The 20,883-nt window shown below is 36.0% G+C and overlaps 3 protein-coding genes across 3 annotated transcripts; 1 reads left to right on the plus strand and 2 right to left on the minus strand.

The window, feature by feature from the left end:
• The first annotated feature begins 5,454 nt into the window (after nucleotides 1-5,454).
• LOC122298987 (glycine-rich protein 23-like) lies at nucleotides 5,455-5,961 on the plus strand. Its single transcript, XM_043108828.1, has one exon. It carries the CDS (start codon nucleotides 5,455-5,457, stop codon nucleotides 5,959-5,961), a length of 507 nt encoding a protein of 168 aa, XP_042964762.1.
• Nucleotides 5,962-6,025: 64 nt separating this feature from the next.
• LOC122298988 (uncharacterized protein At1g24485-like) lies at nucleotides 6,026-7,342 on the minus strand. Its single transcript, XM_043108829.1, has 2 exons — nucleotides 6,726-7,342; nucleotides 6,026-6,581 (listed from the first exon to the last, which is right to left on the minus strand). The coding sequence occupies exons 1-2, from the start codon at nucleotides 7,340-7,342 to the stop codon at nucleotides 6,026-6,028; spliced, it is 1,173 nt and encodes a 390-aa protein (XP_042964763.1).
• A 5,571-nt stretch (nucleotides 7,343-12,913) lies between these two features.
• LOC122298989 (uncharacterized protein At1g24485-like) lies at nucleotides 12,914-14,566 on the minus strand. Its single transcript, XM_043108830.1, has 3 exons — nucleotides 13,947-14,566; nucleotides 13,317-13,792; nucleotides 12,914-13,203 (listed from the first exon to the last, which is right to left on the minus strand). The coding sequence occupies exons 1-3, from the start codon at nucleotides 14,564-14,566 to the stop codon at nucleotides 12,914-12,916; spliced, it is 1,386 nt and encodes a 461-aa protein (XP_042964764.1).
• Between the last annotated feature and the right edge of the window lie 6,317 nt (nucleotides 14,567-20,883).

The following is a 20,883-nucleotide window of genomic DNA, read 5'->3' on the forward strand; positions in this document are numbered from 1 at the left end:
ATCTTCGTTGGATCAATGCACCAGATGAAATGAAACCAATTCTGCTACATGTACACGTCTAGTGGACCTTTTGCGCACTCGCTGACCCACGTCAGCCATTAAAAAAAAAACATGATTAAAACGTGATTAACCCAACAGTAACTTTCTTCTTTCTCCATATTTACATCAAAGCTTAGATTTTTTCTGAAACAAATGGACGCGAAAGGGCAGGATAATATGGGTCTTGAGATTTGTAATGAAAATATGGGAGTTTCGGATGAAAATCATAGATACCACAGAAAAGAAAGTACAGATGCAAAGAAGAATGCTTTGGAGACTTGAGGAAAACGGTTTCGTGGGTATACGAGATGGTTACTACGTTTCAGATGAGAAGAAGGAAAAAAAAAAAAAAATAGAAGAAGATGAGGTTTCAAATGCAAAGAAGGGAAATATGAGAGGTAGTCTGGTTCTCTTCTTTGCGTCGTCTTCACACTCTGATCTTCAATCCAGGAAGATTTCAAATCGAGGGAACTGTGGATTAGCTGCATTTCAAGTTTAAAAAAGGACATATAAAAATGAAACGGGGCCGTTTTGTTATAATTATAACATGTGGCTGTATGTGTACGTGGTGGTTCCCCACCCCGTATACAAACAGAGTTTTTCGAAATGAAACGTTTTAATGCCATGTAGGACATGGTTACGCTGTGCTTCCTCCAACCGGCTGCATTTATCATTTTTCATAGAAAAAAGCTATGGAAAAATATAGTTGCAAGCATAATTGTGCACTAATCTGTGCACTAATATAATGTGATTGGTCAAAAAGTAGATTTTATTAAAAACAGTGTTAATTTAAATTTTAAGTATAAATAAATCAGTATTGGTATACAGATCAGTGCGCGACTGTACTTGTATGTAGCAAAACTCAAAAGCTATAGGCAGTCAGATTATGCAAGTGCGAGACAAATGGCACTGACGTGGAAAATTTAAGATGGCACCGTTTCAATTATTTTACATGTTTTCCCATTTTCCTAGATCAGATGACTCTCCCTCCTTCTCAGTTCTCTCTGTGTTCTGAATCTTTCTATAGCACCAACCCCATTTCCCTTGATTGTTGTCTTTCAAATTGAAAAGCATTGTTTTCTGCTCTTTTCATTTCGGTTATGTAGAGCTGCTCCTGTAGTTTGGGGTTGGCGCTATGGTTGAAAACTTGTACCATGAATCTTACTATTATTGCCGTTGGCGCTATGGTTGATCGAGTCATTTCCGTTGGCTCTTAAATAGGTTCATGCAGCTTCAGTGTATTAAAAGGATTGGAACTTGTAGAAAAAATCAGCTAGAATCACTACTCCACCGCTTGGTGCAAATGGCCATGGGCATCATCTTCTCCCACTGCATTCAAGAAACAGTAAAGTATAAAATCACCCAATCAAGAAATCTAAAAGCAGAAGCAAGTAAAAAAAAGTGCTTTAACATGGATGTCTTAGAAATCTCCTAGTAGAAATGACCCAATAGACCACGAAGAAGACCACTTGATGACCCAATAGAAATGACCAAGATGACGACCCTTCCACGAAGAAGAAGACGACTTGAAGATCCAGATTAGTGGCTCCTTTTGGGCTCATCCACTTGAAGAGAGATCGCAGATCCACTTGAAGACCACAAAGCCGAAGACAAGCTTGAGAAGACGATCATAAAGCCGAAGAGAAGAAAAGACCACTGAAGAGAGAGCATCAATGCCATTGTTGTTGCTTTTTTTTTTTTTTTTTTTTTAAATTTTAATTTTATTTATTTTTATATTTTCAATATAACGGCCACGTCAGCAGACTCCTTCACAATTACCATTTGGCGACTGTATGTAGAAGAACTGTTTTTTATAATACTAATTTTTGTTTTTGTTTTTTATTTTTTTATTTTGGTGGAAAACATATATACTTTATTGAACTATCTCTATAAAAGAGATTGAACACATGAAGGAATTTTCCTCAAAACAATGATTGAATCCTTGATACCTAAAGCATCTTTACTTAGAACATGTGCGACTTTATTATTAGTCCTCTTTGTATGCATCACATAAAAAGAATTAAAAGTAGCCAAATAAGCTCGTGTCTGCTATGAGCAACACAGGATAAGAACCAAACCCTACCGTGGAATTGAGGCCTTGGAAAGCTTGCAATGCGTCTCCTTCTGATAGTATGTCCGTAAAACCCAAGTCTTTGCAAAAAAGAGTGGCTTGGAAAGCTGCTAAAGCTTTTGCTAGAAAAGGGTTACGGTATATACACTATAAGAAAAATGACTATTTGTGACAGATTATATACGATGAGAATGACTTTTTGCGATCAAAACATATTTATTTTAACAGAAAATAATCATTTTCATAAAAATAACTGGTCACAATTGATCAATTTTTTTATTTTATTTTTTTGTAGTGATAGGTCCTTATTCAGTCTCATCGTAGCCAAAGCATTCCCTTCCCAGTCACGAATGATTGCTCCAATTCCCAGTTTGCAATGCACCACATCCAAAGCTGCATCACAATTTAACTTCACCTTGCCTCTTGGAGGAACTTCCCATTTATCAGCAGCGGCCTTAACAGAAACAGACTGGTTGTTTGCACTTCGAATGTGCTTAATTGGCATCACTTTTCAATTTCGTGTAAATAAGAAAAAAAGAAAAAGCATTCCATGAAATTTGTTTTGCTTAATTAAAAGAACAAAAATGCTAGCTGTAGCGGCTACTACGTACGTGCCCCTCACGTCAGGGGTCTGATCGGTCAACGGCGCGCCTTGGTTCATGGTACTCACATGTCATAAATTCCGTCAACCTTTAAAAACGTAAAATGGACTTTTACGATCAATTAATTTTAACAAAAAGAGTATTTGTTAAAATTACAAAAAGAGTATTTAATTATAAATACTTTTTTTGTTAAAATTAATTGATCGTAAAAGTCCGTTTTTCTTATAGTAACGTCAAGATTAATGTCATAAAAAATTGAAAAATAACAAGAAATTTTTTTAATAACTCTATATTTTAAATATAGGACAATATTGGACCAGAAATGATACATTATAAGATTTTTTTTTTTTTTTCCATAAAATAATGATCTATCTATATATATATTATTCAAATTATTTTACAAAATACGTACACTCGGTTTAAAATAAAATTGTAAAAACGTTGATTATAAAAGGGAATATATATATATATATATATATATATATATATATATGAGTAATGCTATATATAGTTTTAAGATATGTAAGCTTCACGTACTTTGTTTAAAAAAAGTAGATTCCACCATGCATTAAAAATATGATTTTTTTCTTGTAAATTACATATTTAAAAAAATAATACATGGAACTTGAACATTCTAAAACTGTAAATATCATTTATTTATATATATATATATATATATATATATATATATATATATTTCTATGGTCAAAAGTTTTTTTTAGAGAATAGTTAAACAGAACCGACCATTTAGCAGGTGATCATCCTTTTCTCTTTCTTGGAGTACTACATACCCCACCAATAATGGAATTTGTAGTTTGATGATCAGAAAGATTTGTATCATGAATTATATATTCAGAAATGGTTCTTACAGTTTTCTTAACTTATTGCGGGAAGTACTTGGCTTTATGACCTTTTCTTTTTCTCTCTGTTAATCGTTTAACAAGCTGGTGTTTTTGATTTGGTTTGCTTGAACAACGCCTTGAGTTTGCAATAAAAAAAGCAAATTATTTGAGTATCTCAAGTATTTATATAAAAGAACTGTCTACTCACATAGAGATCTTATAAAATAAAATTTATAAACTGATGTAGCAGCTTATTGCAGTGAATTAAACTGTAAAACTATTTTTATATAAATAGATCTAATGTATCGTATCAACTACGTAAGTTTGTAAATATATTTTTATGAAATTTCTTTGTGAACCTAGGGTTCAAATAATAATGAAATATTGAAGGGAACTGGAATTTTATGAATATTCTTTTGTATATTTTAAAATATTTTACAAAAGAAATTATTATTGTTCCCAAACAAATTTAAGTAACCCCTTAAACTACCCAAAATTATATTTATTTATTTTTTAAAAAAATATGAAAAATAATATACATTTAGCTAGGTTGTTAAAACTTAGTGCTAAATTCTATAAGAAAAATGAATCTTGCTTCAAAACTCAAGCTTTTGGTTCCAAAAATATTCTAAAAATAAAATATTATGAGTAATACTACTCTTTATTTCATATTTTGTCATCGATCTACAATAATATTGTATATTTTGTAACATGCATGTCATATCTATATCATGTATAATCCGATTCAAGATATTAATTTCTTCTTTTCCTATATATTATCTTCCCTAGAATAACTTTTTTTTTTCCAATTTTTAATTAATTTCCTTCTAAATTTGTTTTACAATTAAATTTGAACATGTGGTTTTTGTTAAAGAAGGAAAACTGATCTGATCTATAGATAGTTAAAAATAATGTGAGCTAGCTACATATTCCTATCCTAATAAGTAATAAATATATTAATGGGATTTTTATATCTTGGAATATGCTTATAATATTGTTAACTGTATTGCTATATAGTACTACTACGATATGCACAATGAAAAGTATATATTTAACAAAATCTTAATGTCATAATACTAATTTGCCGTGAATGGAAAAATCTGGATCGCTATAAAGTGGGCCTAGAACAATATATTGTCAGCGGTATAGATTTTTAGACATCATTAAATGCTCAATAAATTTTATATAGTCACTTTATAAGCCTATTTCTTTCATGAGTAATTTTACATATAGCCGTAGAGTACGCAAGTATCGTGTAGTTATTTTGAAAAAAAATAGAGTCTACTATTAAAAAATTAATTAATTTGTTTTTAAATTTTTTTATACGTCTCATATTTATTTAATTTTTTCAAAGTGATTGCATAGCACTTGTGCACTCATGACCGCAAGTTTCATTTCTCTTCTTTCACACCTAGAAGTCCCCATGTTCATACAGAAACTTGAACGAATCTTGATCCAGCAAACAATCAATCGAGTTATGCTGTGATATTGTAACATACATACATATACACACTATACGTGTGTGTATGTCAATAGTGCTGTTATATATGTTTTTAGATGAACAGTTCTAATATTTATGAGCTTTCCTGAGGTTGGCAACAAATTAATTATTTTTCACTTTACTTTACTATTGACGTCTGTTGAATGAATTAAGCATGATCCATAACTGAGCGATCGAAGTACGTAGTGCATGGCTCTTCGGATAACACACAGTAACGAATACCACATACTTGACATGGAAACACTTGCGCATAAAAATCTTAAAACACCATGGCACTCAAAGTACACCACAAACCTGCGTCCCAATCCCCCCCCGGGCCGGTCCAGCCCATACGAATTATATAGCCAATAAAAGACGAACTAACTCAATAGCAAAGGTACAAGTAGGAATATTTGAATTATGGCTGCCGATATGATGGAGAGCTTGTCAATATACTTCTTGTTACCACTGAGAAAGGGTGTTTCATTTTGGATCGGTGGTGGTGGAGTCTCACTTGGATCTGCTGGTGGAGTCACAATTGCGGGTGAACTAGTCTTTGATGGTGGCGGCGGAGTTTCAACTGGTGGTGGTTGTGGTGTTCCTGGCTCCGAAGTAGGAGTCTTCGACGGGGGAGAACGAGTCTTTGATGGCGGTGGTGGAGCTTCAACTGGTGCCGGTGGTGGTGAATTTGCTGGCTCCGAAGTAGGAGTCTTCGATGGGGGAGAACGACTCTTTGATGGGGGCGGTGGAGTTTCATCTGGTACAGGTGGGGGTGAGTTTGCTGGCTCCGAAGTAGGAGTAGAACGCGGGGTCTTTGATGGCGGCGGAGTCTCAACGTCTGGTACCGGTGGTGGTGAATTTACTGGCTCCGAAGGAGCCTTCGACGGCGGAGGATGCTGGGTCTTAGATGGCGGTGCTGGAGTCTGAACTTTAGGCGGTGACATTCCATTGCCTATTGGCCCGAGATAAATTAAGACAAGAGAAAGCATTATTAGTTCAACGGATCATGAAACGTAGGGATCCAAATCGAGGAATATATAGAAGTGCGTTTAAGCAAATTAATGAAAACAAACTGACCGTTTTCTTTCCCTGTTCTTCCATACGGTAATATTGTATAAACTTCGTAAGCGTTGATGAGAGGAGGAAGACTGGAATCAGGGGTAGCCTGCACAGAGAACCTCGTGGATAGAGAAGCAACCACGTTAGTGATGGACACCTCCAATACGCTTCCATAAGGTGGGATGATGGGGTCTAAATAAGGATTGTTGTCAATATAAATTTGAATGGATCTTTTCTGGGTTGAGTCTAACCGAGTCACTTCAGAGAAATACATAACGACATATACACTGCCTACTCCGGCTGGAAGCTCGGTATCCAACATAGGACCCAAACTTGTGCTTGTAGTGGCGTATGCATTTTGCAGCACAGCCTGTGGAGGTTGATCTTCTGAGGTACTAACATCAATAGCAGCATCACTTGTGAGGATCTCCGCAGATTGACCAGCAGCATAATTAGTCCATAATCGATCATAAGGATCGTCAGGATACCTATATATATATAGCAGGTCATGTATTCATGCATATATGCTTACTAATTAAGACTTCATAGTTTTGTTTTTTCGATCTTTTTATACTAAAATGATATTACTGAGAGATGACTTTAAAGATCTCGAGAAAATTAAGAATGAATACCTGACAGATTGCTTTGCAAAAGTAGCTCTATTTGCACCAGACAAGAAATACTTTGCACCCACGTGACCGTACATATCCGGGCCCAAGCTGCGGAGCTCAAGCGAGGATATGAAGGGAATCTGATTAGGCATCGTTTGAGCAAGGCATATGCTAGTAGCAGTTCCACTTACGATGTATATCGCCTCAGTAAAAACGTAAGTATTTTCTGTGTAGTTTGACAATGTCATCGTTATCCAGAGGTTTCCATCGAAGTAGAGGTCGAAGGTGGGAGGAGAGTTTTGTCCATCGTAATTGCCGTAGAAGAAGGTTGCACGAACGAGAACTCTTTCACCATTCTGCAGACCGCCGATGGTATAGCAATTACTATTCCCTGAAGTTGGGAATACTCTTAGAGTGCTGAGCACATGACCGACTGAGTAAAGCTGATCAACCTGTTGGGATTCACCACTTTGCACATAACCATCGTCTCCTGCCCATGTTATCTGATTTTCATCGGTGTAAGGATCGGATGCTCCACAATCGATGCTCACAAACGCTGCAAAACTGGGTTTTGAGCCCAATACTGCTGAGAGAACCAAGACAAGTAACGTAAGATCATTAGAGCTTGTACTACCCATCGTTACGATCTATGATCTTGATGTTTTTTGTTTTCTGGATGATGAGTTGTTCAATTTAGAGGTATATATATTGGGTAGAAGCCGGCAGATTATTAGAGTTTTGGAACTCATGTCGCATATTTATTTATGGGCGGCTTCCAGTACTTTGACTTGGACACACATGAGTTATATATATATTGCTTATTGACCTAAGTACACGAGCTTGAAGCTTCCCACAATGTTAAGTCTTACTTGTATTAATATTTCTACATTATCTTGAAATGCGAATTCTTCGCCACAACTTAAATTGATCACCATATTATATAAACATGATCGAAAGGTACAAAGCTACAACAAAGCTAAACAAAATTCAAAAGAAGAAATGTTTTAGTCACAAAGAGATCATTTCATAAAAGTAAATCCACAAACTGACTTGATTTGATATGGTACGTTAGATTATAAAATTACTTTTATTGTAAAGTAGATTTAACGTCGTATTATATAAAACTATGTCAATTTATGGATTTTATAAATCTCTTTATAGCTTCTCGTTCTCATTAAAAAGAGGAGTACGCATATATATTGGGAAACAAAAAGTCTATTTGCACATGGCGATAGGTACCTCTCGCGTACATGTCCATCCATGCATAATAATAAAACGAAGCATTTCTATCATCTATTGGCTTACATCTTCTTCTGGTAAAAGAAATCCCCTGCCCCAATAGTACTTCTCTTGTAAGTAAAAAAACATAGGCTCTTCTTCTCTTCTTCTTCATCTTCCCTGTAAATCTTCTTGCACACTTTCCAGTCTCAAAAAGTCTTCCCTGTCAGCTTTCTCAAAATTTTCACATTTTCCAACCTCTTTTGAGCTTTTTCGAGTGTTCAAACACCATAACTACCAAAAAAATCTCAGCGACACAATTCGTTCATGCTTGAAAGTCCAAGCAATTTTGGCAACTTCTCAGCAACATGGTCCATTCTTCCTCTTTCTATGATTCCATGCAATACCTCTCTACCTCTAGGCTTTAATGCTCTCTCTATTTCATTCCTTTTGGTTTACACCATGTACGTTAGAATAAAGCTCAAGTTTTCAAATCGGTTTTGTTTTGTCCACGGCCTACCTTCCTCACATTTTCTTAAAAACCACAAATTGAGAATTAAACGGTACGTGATATTGACAAAATTATTTCAAATGGGGGGTTTGCGTGTAGTTTAGAGTGCTTGTAACATGAGGATGGTGGGGATGGAGGAAGACAACGGTGGGGAAAGGTCTTTTTTTTTTTTTTTTTTTTTTTAATTTAATCTTTTTAATAATATCGGCTCACGTTAATGCCATGTCAGCCAATTCCGCAACTGATTGGGAAATGACTAAAACTAAAGAAGTTGGGTCGGTCCTAATATGATATTTCGAGCTTGAAGCTAACAAATAGAAGTTCACCGCGGGGGTGCTTTGTAAGTGGTGCTTTGTAATTGACCGTAAATATGGTCCGGCGGGTGTCTACAAAAAAATAAAACTTAGCACCGATATATTGATTGAATCTAGCTCATGTAGAGTTGAAATTTAGGAGCATTCCGGTGCTGTAAAAAGTATGAACTAATGTAGTAGAGAGGTTTGTTTTGAGAAGATAAACCTCCTAACACTGTGCTCTCCCTCCACCGCAATAATGGGTACGTTGATATTTTTAAGGAAAAATGTCAGGTGATCATGAGATAAAAATGAGAGGAGAGAATGTTTCAACACAATATATAATTGAATTTTGACTTTGATGAATTTTTAATTGCCAGATCATCATGCAACATATTAATTATATAAATCTTGCAAGCTTGCGATAATGTTTTCAACCAAAGTACAGCACAGCAGGTAGGCGGCAGCAGTAGTACTTCACATACACGAAATCGAAATAGGTCTAAAACGACAAAAGCAAGAAGTAGAAAAGAGAAAAGGTGTTTGACATGAATATTAATAGGTTTTTATGAAATTTGGGGGGCGGGTTGCACTTCAAGATATGTTTGAATAGACTTTAAAGTTGAAAGAAACAAAAAAAAGATTGTATGGCCATAAGGTGCGACCACCTATGTCTCTCTCAAATTAAATCTTTCTTAAATTTGTAAATAATCAAAAACTTTATTTAACCCATTTTCAACTTAAAATTAAACCAACAATCGAACAATAATATTATGTATGTACGTATCAGTATAACGTTGGATCGTATATGCTGCGTTATGTTGTTTAATTATAAGGACGAGCTAGGGTGTTGTCTCCCAAATTGTTTAGGAAAAATTTAGTTACAAGTAATTCTGTGCATTAATATGTACATTCAGCTAATGTAATTGGTCAAAAAATTAAATTTTAATGAAAATAATTTTAATTTAAATTTTAAATATGAATATATATAACAATATTAATACACAGATTGATATGTAAATTCGCATATATAGTAAAACTTGTTATTTAAACATTTAAAATAAAACAAAAATTCGATCTGTAGCTAATGATGCCTCTCACGTTATATATAAGGGGTAATTCGATGGATCGGTCAACGGCTGGCCTTGGTTTATGGTCCCACATGGCATAAATTCTGTCAACCTTCGACTGAAACGCCATAATTAATGCCATCAAAAATTGAAAAATGTCAGACTAAATTATTTATAATTTTATAATAAATCTATTTTAAATATATGTACGTACATAGGACATTGGACCAGAAATATTGATACAATGGATATATGATTTTTTTCCCATAAAATAATGATCTTATTATTTCTATTTAGAGAACCATATCATTGGCCATAAGTCTGTTAACAGAATTTTGACTTTGTTGAAATTTTAAGTTGTATTGCCAGGATAATATTCCATATATTGTAGTCACGAATATTCTTTTTCTATTATTTATTGGGGAGGTGTTGATCATGTCAAGATTGGTTTTTACATGTAATATTCCAATTCTTACGCGCTACCTCAACATTTCACAAGTTTACTAATAATATTTTTTTATAAAGAAAAATAAAAAATCATAAAATATAATTAAGCCTTAACTTCTGAAAACACCTTATGCTTGTTATTTTTAAGATAATTATTAAACATAATTCAAACTGCCACTTAGGGTTTTAGCCACCTTCAGCCACTTGCCGCTGGGGGCGATTGGAGCTTGTCAGAAAATCCCTGCAACAGATCTGTGTGGATGGTGCTAATGATCCCGAATCCGGCCTTGGAATGGCTGGATCAGCCCTTAGGTGGCCTTGATCCTACCACAGAATGACTAAACTGGTGCAGCCACCACCGCATTAGATGTGGATGACCTAGCACCACCTAGACGCTGGATCTGGTAAGTCCAACGCCACGGAGGCATTGGATCGGATTGTGTTTGGCCAATCTAGTGCCACCTAGACACCAAATCCCGCCATTCGATCCGTCCGATCTTGGCTAGTTTAGTGCCAGACCCATGGTGGCTGGCCACCACCTTAGCACTGGAAATGGCGGCAAGATTTTTTTTTTTTTTTTAAACTTTAGTTTAATTATTAATTTATAAAACATTAATCCTGTGTAGGTACTACTGAGTTTATAATTATTAATTTATAAAACATTAATCGGGCCTTGGAGCGCTCCAAAGGAGAGCTGATCATCTCCAAGACTCCATGGGAGCTAGGGGTGTAAAAGATCGAACTGATTTGCACCATGTCTTGATTTTAGATTTTATTTAGTTATTGACAAAATACCATCTATATATTTTTAAAGTTATAATATTCCCTCACTCCTAAGAAAACTGCGTGAAAGACCGTTGAGGCTGATATATATATATATGTATGTATATAAAAGATGAAAGACTATAGTCATGGCTAGCTTGCTTTTAGGAGCTTGATTATAATTAACGTTTTAATGATTTGAATTAATTAATTAATATTTATCGTTATCACCGGTTGTCGATGGTCAAGTAAATTGCAAGATTCTTATGTCACTACCTGAATAGATCATATTCACACACTAATATATAATTAAAGATCAATAAAATCGATAATCAAGGAATTAATTAATTAAGAGGATTAATATTGAAGAGTGGACTTAATTATGAATTAATTATCTAAGTCTACATTAATTAAAGAAGCATATAAACATAATATTAGAGATAGAATTGCGATCCCCTAATGATTAATTGTTTTTAATTAAGAATTAGCAGCGGACGGCACGGATATTCTTAATCATCATGATCAATATTGATCATTTGTAGCTGTACGTAAGAGATAATGCATTGGACGATAGTACTCTATATTGATTGTCAACTAGAATAGCTCTCTAGCTAGCTGTTTGCCCATGATTAAGAAGATCAGCTGACTTTGGCTTCTGCTACGTCTAATTCTTCAATGGCTGCTTATTATATATAGGAAAATGATAAGCTTACATCTTATTAACAACTTGTCTACTATGTAATAAAATAATATTTTAAATTTTATTTAGACTGTTTTCATGATTTGATGTCTTTAAATATAATAAAAAATATTATTATATTTAAAGTTGTTTATAAGTTGTGAATGAATTGTTAGCCTATCATTATCCAGCTTATATATATACATATACACAAAATGCTATTTATGGTTCAAACACCTATCAACCTATGATTTATCATTTTTATAATTCTATTTAAATACACACATAAATATATTTTTGATTAAATAAAATGATAAAAATAATAAATCACATTTTGGTATTTGGTGTAAAGAATATATAAGTAGAGTTCTTCATTATATATTATATATAAAGATTAAGGTCTCATTTGGTTATACAGATAAAATAAAATTAAAAAATCTATGAATAATAGTGAAATGGTTTGTGAATAATAGTGAAATGGTTTAACTTAATATGTTTTATGGGATTTTGGAAAAGAGAGAAAAAATTGAATAAAAATAATATAAAGTTAAAATACTGTTAGAATATAATTTTTTTAATATTACTTTTATTTCAAGATTTGAAAAAAGTTGAATTATTTTTTATATTTTATTTGAGAGTTTGGAATAATTATAATGATTAGACGAAAAAATTAAAAATTAAAAATTAAAAATATTTGTACATGTTTGAATGGTGTCTAAATCATGCTGAGATGAGATGAGATCATGACATGGGTTGAAACCATCCGTGAAACCAAACAAACCTAAAAGTTCTACATTGATTAGATTAATATTTGAAGATTAGCTTTGCATATATTCTTAATCATCATGATTTATTACTAGCTATCTCAGCTGCTCATGAGTGTTGAAACATTGACAGGAAATAAACACAATTAATTGTTCTTATGCTTTCAGCTTACAGCGCACTATAAGATAAACGTTTATTGGTCATTCATATTAAAATGGTTCTATTCTCACAATAAATAGTCATTTTTATTGCAAATAATTCGTATTTATTAACACAACAGCGAAATTCACATGACAATAGACACGCATAAAGTTAATGCATAAAGGGCTTAAAACACCAAGGCACTCAAACACCACAAACCTCCGTCCGGCCAGTCCGCACCCCGGTCTAGACCATACTTTGAGGTGAACCCATGTGCATGCATGCACGCACGCACGATAGCTAATAAAAAGAAACTCAGCAAATTATGGAACAACTAGGAATATTTGGATTACGGCTACCAATATGATCAGGAGCTTGTCAATATGGATCTTCTCGTTACCACTCAGTAAGGGTGTTTCATCTTGGAACGTCGGTGGTGGTGGTGGAGTCTCATTTAGATCTGCTGGCGGCGGTGGAGGTGAATAATTTGCTAGCGGCGAAAGAGTACTCTTCGATGGTGGCGGTGGCGGCAGATCACTTTCAACTGGTGTTGGTGGTGAATATTTTGGCGATGGAGGAGTCTTTGATAGCGGTGGTGACGTCCCATTGTCCACTGCATGGCATGGTATATATCCCGAGATGAACACAGAAAAAGCATTAGATCTTAATTAGTATAAAAGAATTCGTGGAACGCTGAAGTTGTAAACAGATAGAAAACAAGCTGACCATATTCTTTCCCTGTTCGTCCATACGGTATTATCGTATAAACTTCGTAAGCGTTGAGGAGAGGAGGAAGAGTGGAATTAGGGGTAGCCTGCACAGAGAAGCTCGTCGATGGAGAAGCAACCACATTAGTGATGGACACCTCCAATACGCTTCCATAAGGTGGGATGATGGGGTCTAAATAAGGATTGTTGTCAATATAAATTTGAATGGATCTTGTCTGGGTTGAGTCTAACCGAGTGACTTCAGAGAAATACATAATGACATAGACATTGCCTAATTCTCCTGCTGGAAGCTTGGTATCCAAAGTAGGATCCAAACTAGTGCTTGTAGTGGCGTATGCATTTTTCAGCACAGCCTGTGGAGGCTGATCTTCTGCGGTACTAACATCAATAGCAGCATCACTTGTCAGGATCTCCGCAGATTGGCCATCAGCTCCATAATTAGTCCATAATCGATCATAAGGATCATCAGGATACCTATATATACAAATATATGGCAGGCTGGTCATGTATTCATGCATATATGCTCATTAATTAAGACTTCATGGTCTCGTTTTTTAAATCGTTTTATACTAAAATGATATTACTGAGAGATAACTTTAAAGATCTCGAGAAAATTAAGGATGAATACCTGACAGATTGATTTGCAAAAGTAGCTCTATTTGTTGTAGACAAGAAATACTTTGCACCCACATGACTGTACATATCCGGGCCCAAGCTACGCAGCTCAAGCGAGGATATGAAGGGAATCTGATTAGGCATCGTTTGAGCAAGGCATATGCTAGTAGCAGTTCCACTTACGATGTATATCGCCTCAGTAAAAACATATGTATTTTCTGTGTAGTCTGACAATGTCATCGTTATCCAGAGGTTTCCATCGAAGTAGAGGTCGAAGGTGGGAGGAGAGTTTTGTCCATCGTAATTGCCATAGAGGAAGGTTGCACGAACGAGAACTCTTTCAGCTTTCTGCAGACCGCCGATGGTATAGCAATTACTATTCCCTGAAGTTGGGAATACTCTGAGAGTGCTGAGCACATGATCTTCTGAGTAAAGCTGATCAACCTGTTGGGATTCACCACTTTGCACATAACCATCGTCTCCTGCCCATGTTATCTTATTTTCATCAGTGTAAGGATCGGATGCTCCACAATCGATGCTCACAAACGCTGCAAAACTAAGCTTTGAGACCAATACCGCCGAGATCAGAACCATGACCAGTAGTAACGTAAGATTATACCTAGTACTTCTCATCGTTACGATCTACCTTGAGGTTTTTTGATTTCTGAATGGGTTGTAATTTAGAGGGTACAAGAGTTTTAGTTACGTATATTTATGGGCTTCCAGTTTGACTTGGGCATAATCAGATTACTGGATTATATAAATACTATTATTAAGGTTTTTAAATTCCCATGATTTATTGCTGTGTCCGAGGTTGGTTGAAGGCAAAATGACCGGCCTTATATATATTAATTGCTTATTGACTTGCAAGATTCCTACAAATTAAGTTAATGAAGTAGTCTAATATGTAATATTCGAATAGAGTATAGAAAATTAAAGGAACGAGAATGAGAGAAGTTCGAAATTTTTGTTCAAAAAACGACGTACATGCACTTATAATATCATGGATCGAGGTCTTAGAGCCTACTAAAGCTGGATGTCGTTTATTATCTTAATTTGCTACACATTATTTTCCAAAGTGTGCTACCTTTCTTTTGTATTCTTTCATTTCTGTATCCTTTCACTGCCAAGCAATACATAGTAGTAAAAGGATAATGGAAAGCAGAATAGGTCTGCTATGTAGTGTTGTCCTGCCTGTTGGCCAGTAGCAATGTGTGGTGCCTCTTTTGGCAAGTGGCAGTGTGTGGTGCCTCTTTTGGCAGGTAGTGTACAGGGTGTATACATGTGTAGTGCGAAGGCTACTATTTGTGTGTGATTCTTCTTTATTTCAATATACAGAAAACAAAGAATAATTTTTCTCTGCTCCTCCATGGTGTAACCTTCTTCATCTTCCTTTTTTTCTTTCTTAACATTTCTTACATGGTATCAAAGCTTAGTCTCTACCCATCTTGTTGATAATACTCCATCTGATTCACCTTGGAAGAGAACTCTACAAACACAAAAAACCCAATTACAAATACAAATACACTTTACCTAAACTTTTCAGATCCAAACAATCGTTACCGAGTTGAGAATGGTGACAACACTGCCATTATTCTTGTTACTGATCTCCTCGCAATTGACAACTATGCTACTTGGTCTCGAGCAATGCGTCGAGCACTTAGAGAAAAAAATAAAATGGGGTTCATCAATGGTAGCATTTCCAAACCAGTTAACATAAATGACCTCCTTTTTGATGTATGAGAGAGATGCAATGACATGGTAGTTTCTTGGATTCAAAACTCAATAAACTCTGACATAAAGTCAAGTGTAGCATTTGTAGATGATGCTTGAGTCATCTGGGAAGAATTGAAGGACCGTTTTACACAACAAAATGGACCATGAATTTTTCAGTTGAAGAGAAGTCTATCAAACCTGAAGCAGGACCGTGACTCTGTAAGCACCTATTATGGTAAACTCAAAACCTTGTGAGATGAAATTTCTATCTATGACCCTGTTCCTATCTGTACCTGTGGACAGCTTAATGTTTTGAATAATAGATACCAGCGTGACTATGTAATACAATTCCTTATGGGGTTGAATGACCAATATGCTAACTCTAGAGACCAGATCATGCTCATTGAACCCCTTCCCACTGTCAATAAAGTGTTCTCTTTGATTCAACAACAAGAACAACACAATCTCCTCAACACCTATTCTCCATCCTCTGATTCCATGGCCTTGGCTACTAAAACTCCCTATCCATACTTTAAGACCAATGCAAAACTTTACCAAAAGAAGGATAGACCTTATTGCACCCATTGCCATATCCAAGGCCACTCACTAGATAACTGTTTTAAGGCTGGTAATGCCCAAGCTCCTACTTGTACCTATTGTAACACGAGTGGCCATGTAGTTGAGAAGTGCTACAAGCTCCATAGATACCCCCTAGGACACAAACTGCACAAAGGAAAGGGGGACCAAGTGATGAACTTTTCTGCCAATCAAACCAGCTTATCTAGTGACCACTACCAAGAGGAAGGTCATGAGTATATAGTTAGTTTCACTAAGGAGCAATACCAGCAGCTCATGAACTTGCTTCAACAAAAGGATCCTCCTAGTGTTTCTCCTTCAGTTAAACAAGCTCAAGGCATTCTCAAAACTAGTGTCAGTATTCCCAAGGCCTCAAAATTATCTGGTATGCCTCCCACTCATTCTTCTTTTGCACATAAAACTGCTTTTTCCACCAACATGCCTTGGATCATTGATTTAGGTGCTACAGACCATATGATCTGTAGCCACTCCCTCTTTGCCTCAGTTACTGCAGAGGTTTCATATTCTGTGAAATTACCTAATGGTACCTGCATGCCTGTCACTCATTTGGGCACTGTCAAGGTCACAGAAAAACTTACCCTTACGAATGTTTTGTGTGTTCCCTCATTCTCTTTCAACTTGATTTCTGTTAAAAGCCTCATTGAAACACAAGCTTGTTGTTTGATTTTTTTGACAAATACTTGTTTCATTCAGGACCTTTCCACTTGGACCACGATTGGGATGGGTGAAATGAAGTGCAGCTTGTACCACCTCCTAACCACCACAATTTCCCCTAGTGCTATGACAGATGCTTTATCTATTTTATCCCCTTCTCTTCATCCTTTTTCATCTTCTGCTAGAAGCAATAGGAATGACAGTGACCTCTGGCACTGTTGCCTAGGCCACATGTCTTATTCTAGACTTGGTTTAATTGAGGATCCTATTGTAAGGAAAGGATGCAATTTTAATACAAATGTTCCTTGTTATATTTGTCCCCTTGCTAAGCAACGTAAACTCCCTTTTCCCACTAGCTCACATAAGTCCACCTCTATATTTGAGATGATTCACTGTGACATTTGAGGGCCATGCTCTACCATAGCTTATGATGGCACAAGGTATTTCTTGACCATTGCAGATGATTTTTCTAAAACCACTTGGATTTATATCCTGCAAAGCAAATCTGAAACAAGAAAATGTGTTGAGTCTTTTTGTAACTTGGTGGAAACTCAGTTTGAAAGAAAAATAAAGACCATTCGCAGTGACAATGGCATTGAATTTAAAATGACTATTTTTTTAATCAAAAGGGAATCATTCACCAAAGGACCTGTGTTGAGACACCCCAACAAAATGGTACTGTGGAAAGGAAGTATCAACACCTCTTAAATATGGCACGAGCTTTGCTTTTCCAATTTGGTTAACCACTAAATTTTTGGAATGACTGCATCCTTACTGTAGTTTATCTCATCAATAGGTGTCCAAACCCTTTGCTTGCTAATCAGACCCCTTATGAAGTCCTATTTTCCATTAAGCCTAACTATGCACATTTGAGAATTTTTGGATGCCTTTGTCTTGCATCTACTTTATCCCATGGTCGAAAGAAATTTGATCCAAGGGGAAGGAAATGTGTCTTTTTAGGCTATCCATTTGGGGTCAAGGGATACAAGCTATTGGACTTGGAAACTAGAGTCACTTTCATTTCAAGAGATGTCATTTTTCATGAAGACGTCTTTCCTTTTCAATCCTATTGCTCCATTGAACTTGCTTCTCCAACTCAACCTAATCATGCTTCCAATCCATTTCAAATAGACTCTGCCTGTCATCCTTTATCTACTGCTGAACAGGATTTTTATGACCCTTTTTCTTCTCTTGAGCATACCATTTACACTACTTCATCACTTGGTCCTGAGCCAAACAGTCCATCCTCTTCTATTACTCTTGAGTCTCCTGCTGATAGCAACTCTTCCCTTCCATCTCAACCTGCCATTCGAAGGTCATGTAGGACCAGAACAACGCCCACTTACCTCCAAGACTTCCATTGCCAGCAAGTTGCACTCACATCACATGGCCAATCTGTGGACAAGGTATCCTCTCCTCTCACTAACTCTTTTTTTCCTTTACATGATTTTTTATCTTACAAATCTTTTTCACCACAATTACAAGTTTTCTCCTCTAGCCTCTCAATTGCATCTGAACCTACCTCATATTCACAAACCATAAAGGATCCTAATTGGAGTAATGCCATGGGTGCTGAGTTGTTGGCCTATGAACAAAACGAAACATGGGTGCTCACAGACTTGCCTCCTGACAAGGAAGCTATTGACTACAGATATGTCTATAAAATAAAGAGAAATTCTGATGGAAGTATAGAAAGGCTAAAAGCTAGGTTGGTAGCAAAAGGGTACACTCAACAAGAGGGGATTGACTATAATGAGACATTCTCACTTGTGGCCAAAATGGTCACTGTGAGATGCCTCCTTTCTGTTGCTGCAACCCGAGGTTGGCACTTACATCAGTTTGATGTTAATAATGCCTTCCTCCATGGTGATTTGGAGAAAGACATCTACATGAAAAAACCACCAGGATACACAAAAGGAAATCTTCACCAAGTATGCAAGCTGCTCAAAAGCTTGTATGGCTTGAAACAAGCCTCTAGGCAATGGTATGCAAAGTTGACCTCCTTCTTACTAGAAATTTGGTTTTGTTCAATCCAAGGGAGACTACAGTTTATTCACTCTAGCAACTGAGAACTCCTTCACATCCCTACTCATATATGTGGATGATATTTTAGTTGCTAGTGACTCACTAAACTCTATAGCTGCCATCAAAGATTCCCTACATGATAAATTCAAAATTAAAGATCTTGGAGTTTTAAGGTATTTTCTTGGGATAGAGGTAGCTAGATCCTCAGAAGGTATTCACATTTGCCAATGCAAGTATGCACTTGACATATTTGCAGATTCTGGAACTCTGGGGGCCAAACCAGTAAAAATTCCCATGAACCAAAACTTGAAGCTGAGTAAGGACACTGGCACATAGCTTGTTGATCCCTCCATCTATCGAAGATTAATTGGGAGATTGCTCTATCTAACAATTACTCGACCAGACATTAGTTATCCAGTTCAAACTCTCAGTCAATTTATGGATCAACCTACAATAGCTCATCTAACTTCAGCTCAGAAGGTATTGAGATATATTAAGGCTGCACTTGGCCAAGGCTTGCTATTATCATCCTCCTCAGTCCTATAACTTAGTTCTTACTGTGACTCTGACTGGGCATCCTGCCCGGACTCAAGAAGATCAGTGACAGGTTATTGCATTTTCTTGGGGCAATCTCTGATCTCTTGGAGATCTAAGAAGCAAAATACTGTGTCAAGAATCTAAGCTGAGGCAGAGTATAGAGCCATGGCAGCTACTTGCTGTGAACTCAGTTGGCTAAGATTTATTCTCACTGACCTACAAGTATCTCATCCAGAACCTGCCACAATGTTCTGTGACAATCAACCAGCAATGCACATTGCAGCAAATCTAGTATTTCACCAGTGTACCAAGCATATCAAGCTGGATTGCCATTTAGTTCAAGACAAGATACTTGAGGGTGCCATTACTGTAGCTCATGTTCCCTCTCACCTTTAGTGTGTAGATCTTCTCACCAAAGCACTTCCATCCTATCTTCTGCAGACTCACTTAAGCAAGATGGGAATTGTTAACTTATATTCTCCATCTTGTGGGAGGGTATTAGAGCCTACTAAAGCTGGATGTCGTTTATCATCTTAATTTGCTATACATTATTTTCCAAAGTGTGCTACCTTTCTTTTGTATTCTTTCATTTCTGTATCCTTTCACTGCCAAGCAGTACATAGCAGTAAAAGGATAGTGGGAAGCAGAATAGGTCTACTATGTAGTGTTGTCCTGCCTATTGGCCAGTAGCAGTGTGTGGTACCTCTTTTGGCAAGTAGCAATGTGTGGTGCCTCTTTTGGCAGGTAGTGTACAGGGTGTATATATGTGTAGTGCGAAGGCTACTATTTGTGTGTGATTCTATCTTTATTTCAATATACCAAAAACAGAGAATAATTTTTCTCTACTCCTCCATGGTGTAACCTTCTTCATCTTCCTTTTTCTTCTTTCTTAACATTTCTTATAGATATATATGAGAAGATCAAGTGATCCATCGATAGTGATGGGAGAAGAATGAGAGGGTTTTTCCTAAGATTAAGTGATCGATAGGGATGGCCAAAAAAAGGATCTAGGCTAGTTCTAGCTCCGCACTGAGCGTGGGTTGTTGATGTTTTAGAGAAAGTGTAACATGTTAGCTAGGTTGAGAAGAGAGGAGAGAGAAGGTTTCATTAGATTTATAAGTATTAATGTTATATTTTATCATAAAAATATATTACAATGGGACTATCCAATATTGTTTGTATAATTAGTACGTACGTATTCAAACATCAACGAGAATATATAATATGTGTGTTTGTGTGTGACAACTACATGACCAGTACTATCCCATATTACACCATTATCTCATTCCTTATTGGGTAAGAGAAAATATATTAATAAAAAAAATCATAATATTGTACAAGAAAGTGTGTATATATATATACACATTACTACCATGAAAACGGCTAGCTGACAAAACCCTAACATAAAACTAATTAGATGA

Source organism: Carya illinoinensis, chromosome 16 (genome assembly GCF_018687715.1).
Source record: "Carya illinoinensis cultivar Pawnee chromosome 16, C.illinoinensisPawnee_v1, whole genome shotgun sequence".
NCBI lineage: Eukaryota > Viridiplantae > Streptophyta > Magnoliopsida > Fagales > Juglandaceae > Carya > Carya illinoinensis.

Coding starts and splice junctions, on each gene's coding strand:
- LOC122298988 (XM_043108829.1), bottom strand. CDS start 7,342: ATGGGTAGTACAAGCTCTAATGATCTTACGTTACTTGTCTTGGTTCTC. Junction 6,582..6,725: donor TTTGCAAAGCAATCTGTCAG/GTATTCATTCTT, acceptor ATATATATATAG/GTATCCTGACGATCCTTATG.
- LOC122298989 (XM_043108830.1), bottom strand. CDS start 14,566: ATGAGAAGTACTAGGTATAATCTTACGTTACTACTGGTCATGGTTCTG. Junction 13,793..13,946: donor TTTGCAAATCAATCTGTCAG/GTATTCATCCTT, acceptor TTGTATATATAG/GTATCCTGATGATCCTTATG. Junction 13,204..13,316: donor ACGAACAGGGAAAGAATATG/GTCAGCTTGTTT, acceptor CATGCCATGCAG/TGGACAATGGGACGTCACCA.
- LOC122298987 (XM_043108828.1), top strand. CDS start 5,455: ATGGCTGCCGATATGATGGAGAGCTTGTCAATATACTTCTTGTTACCA.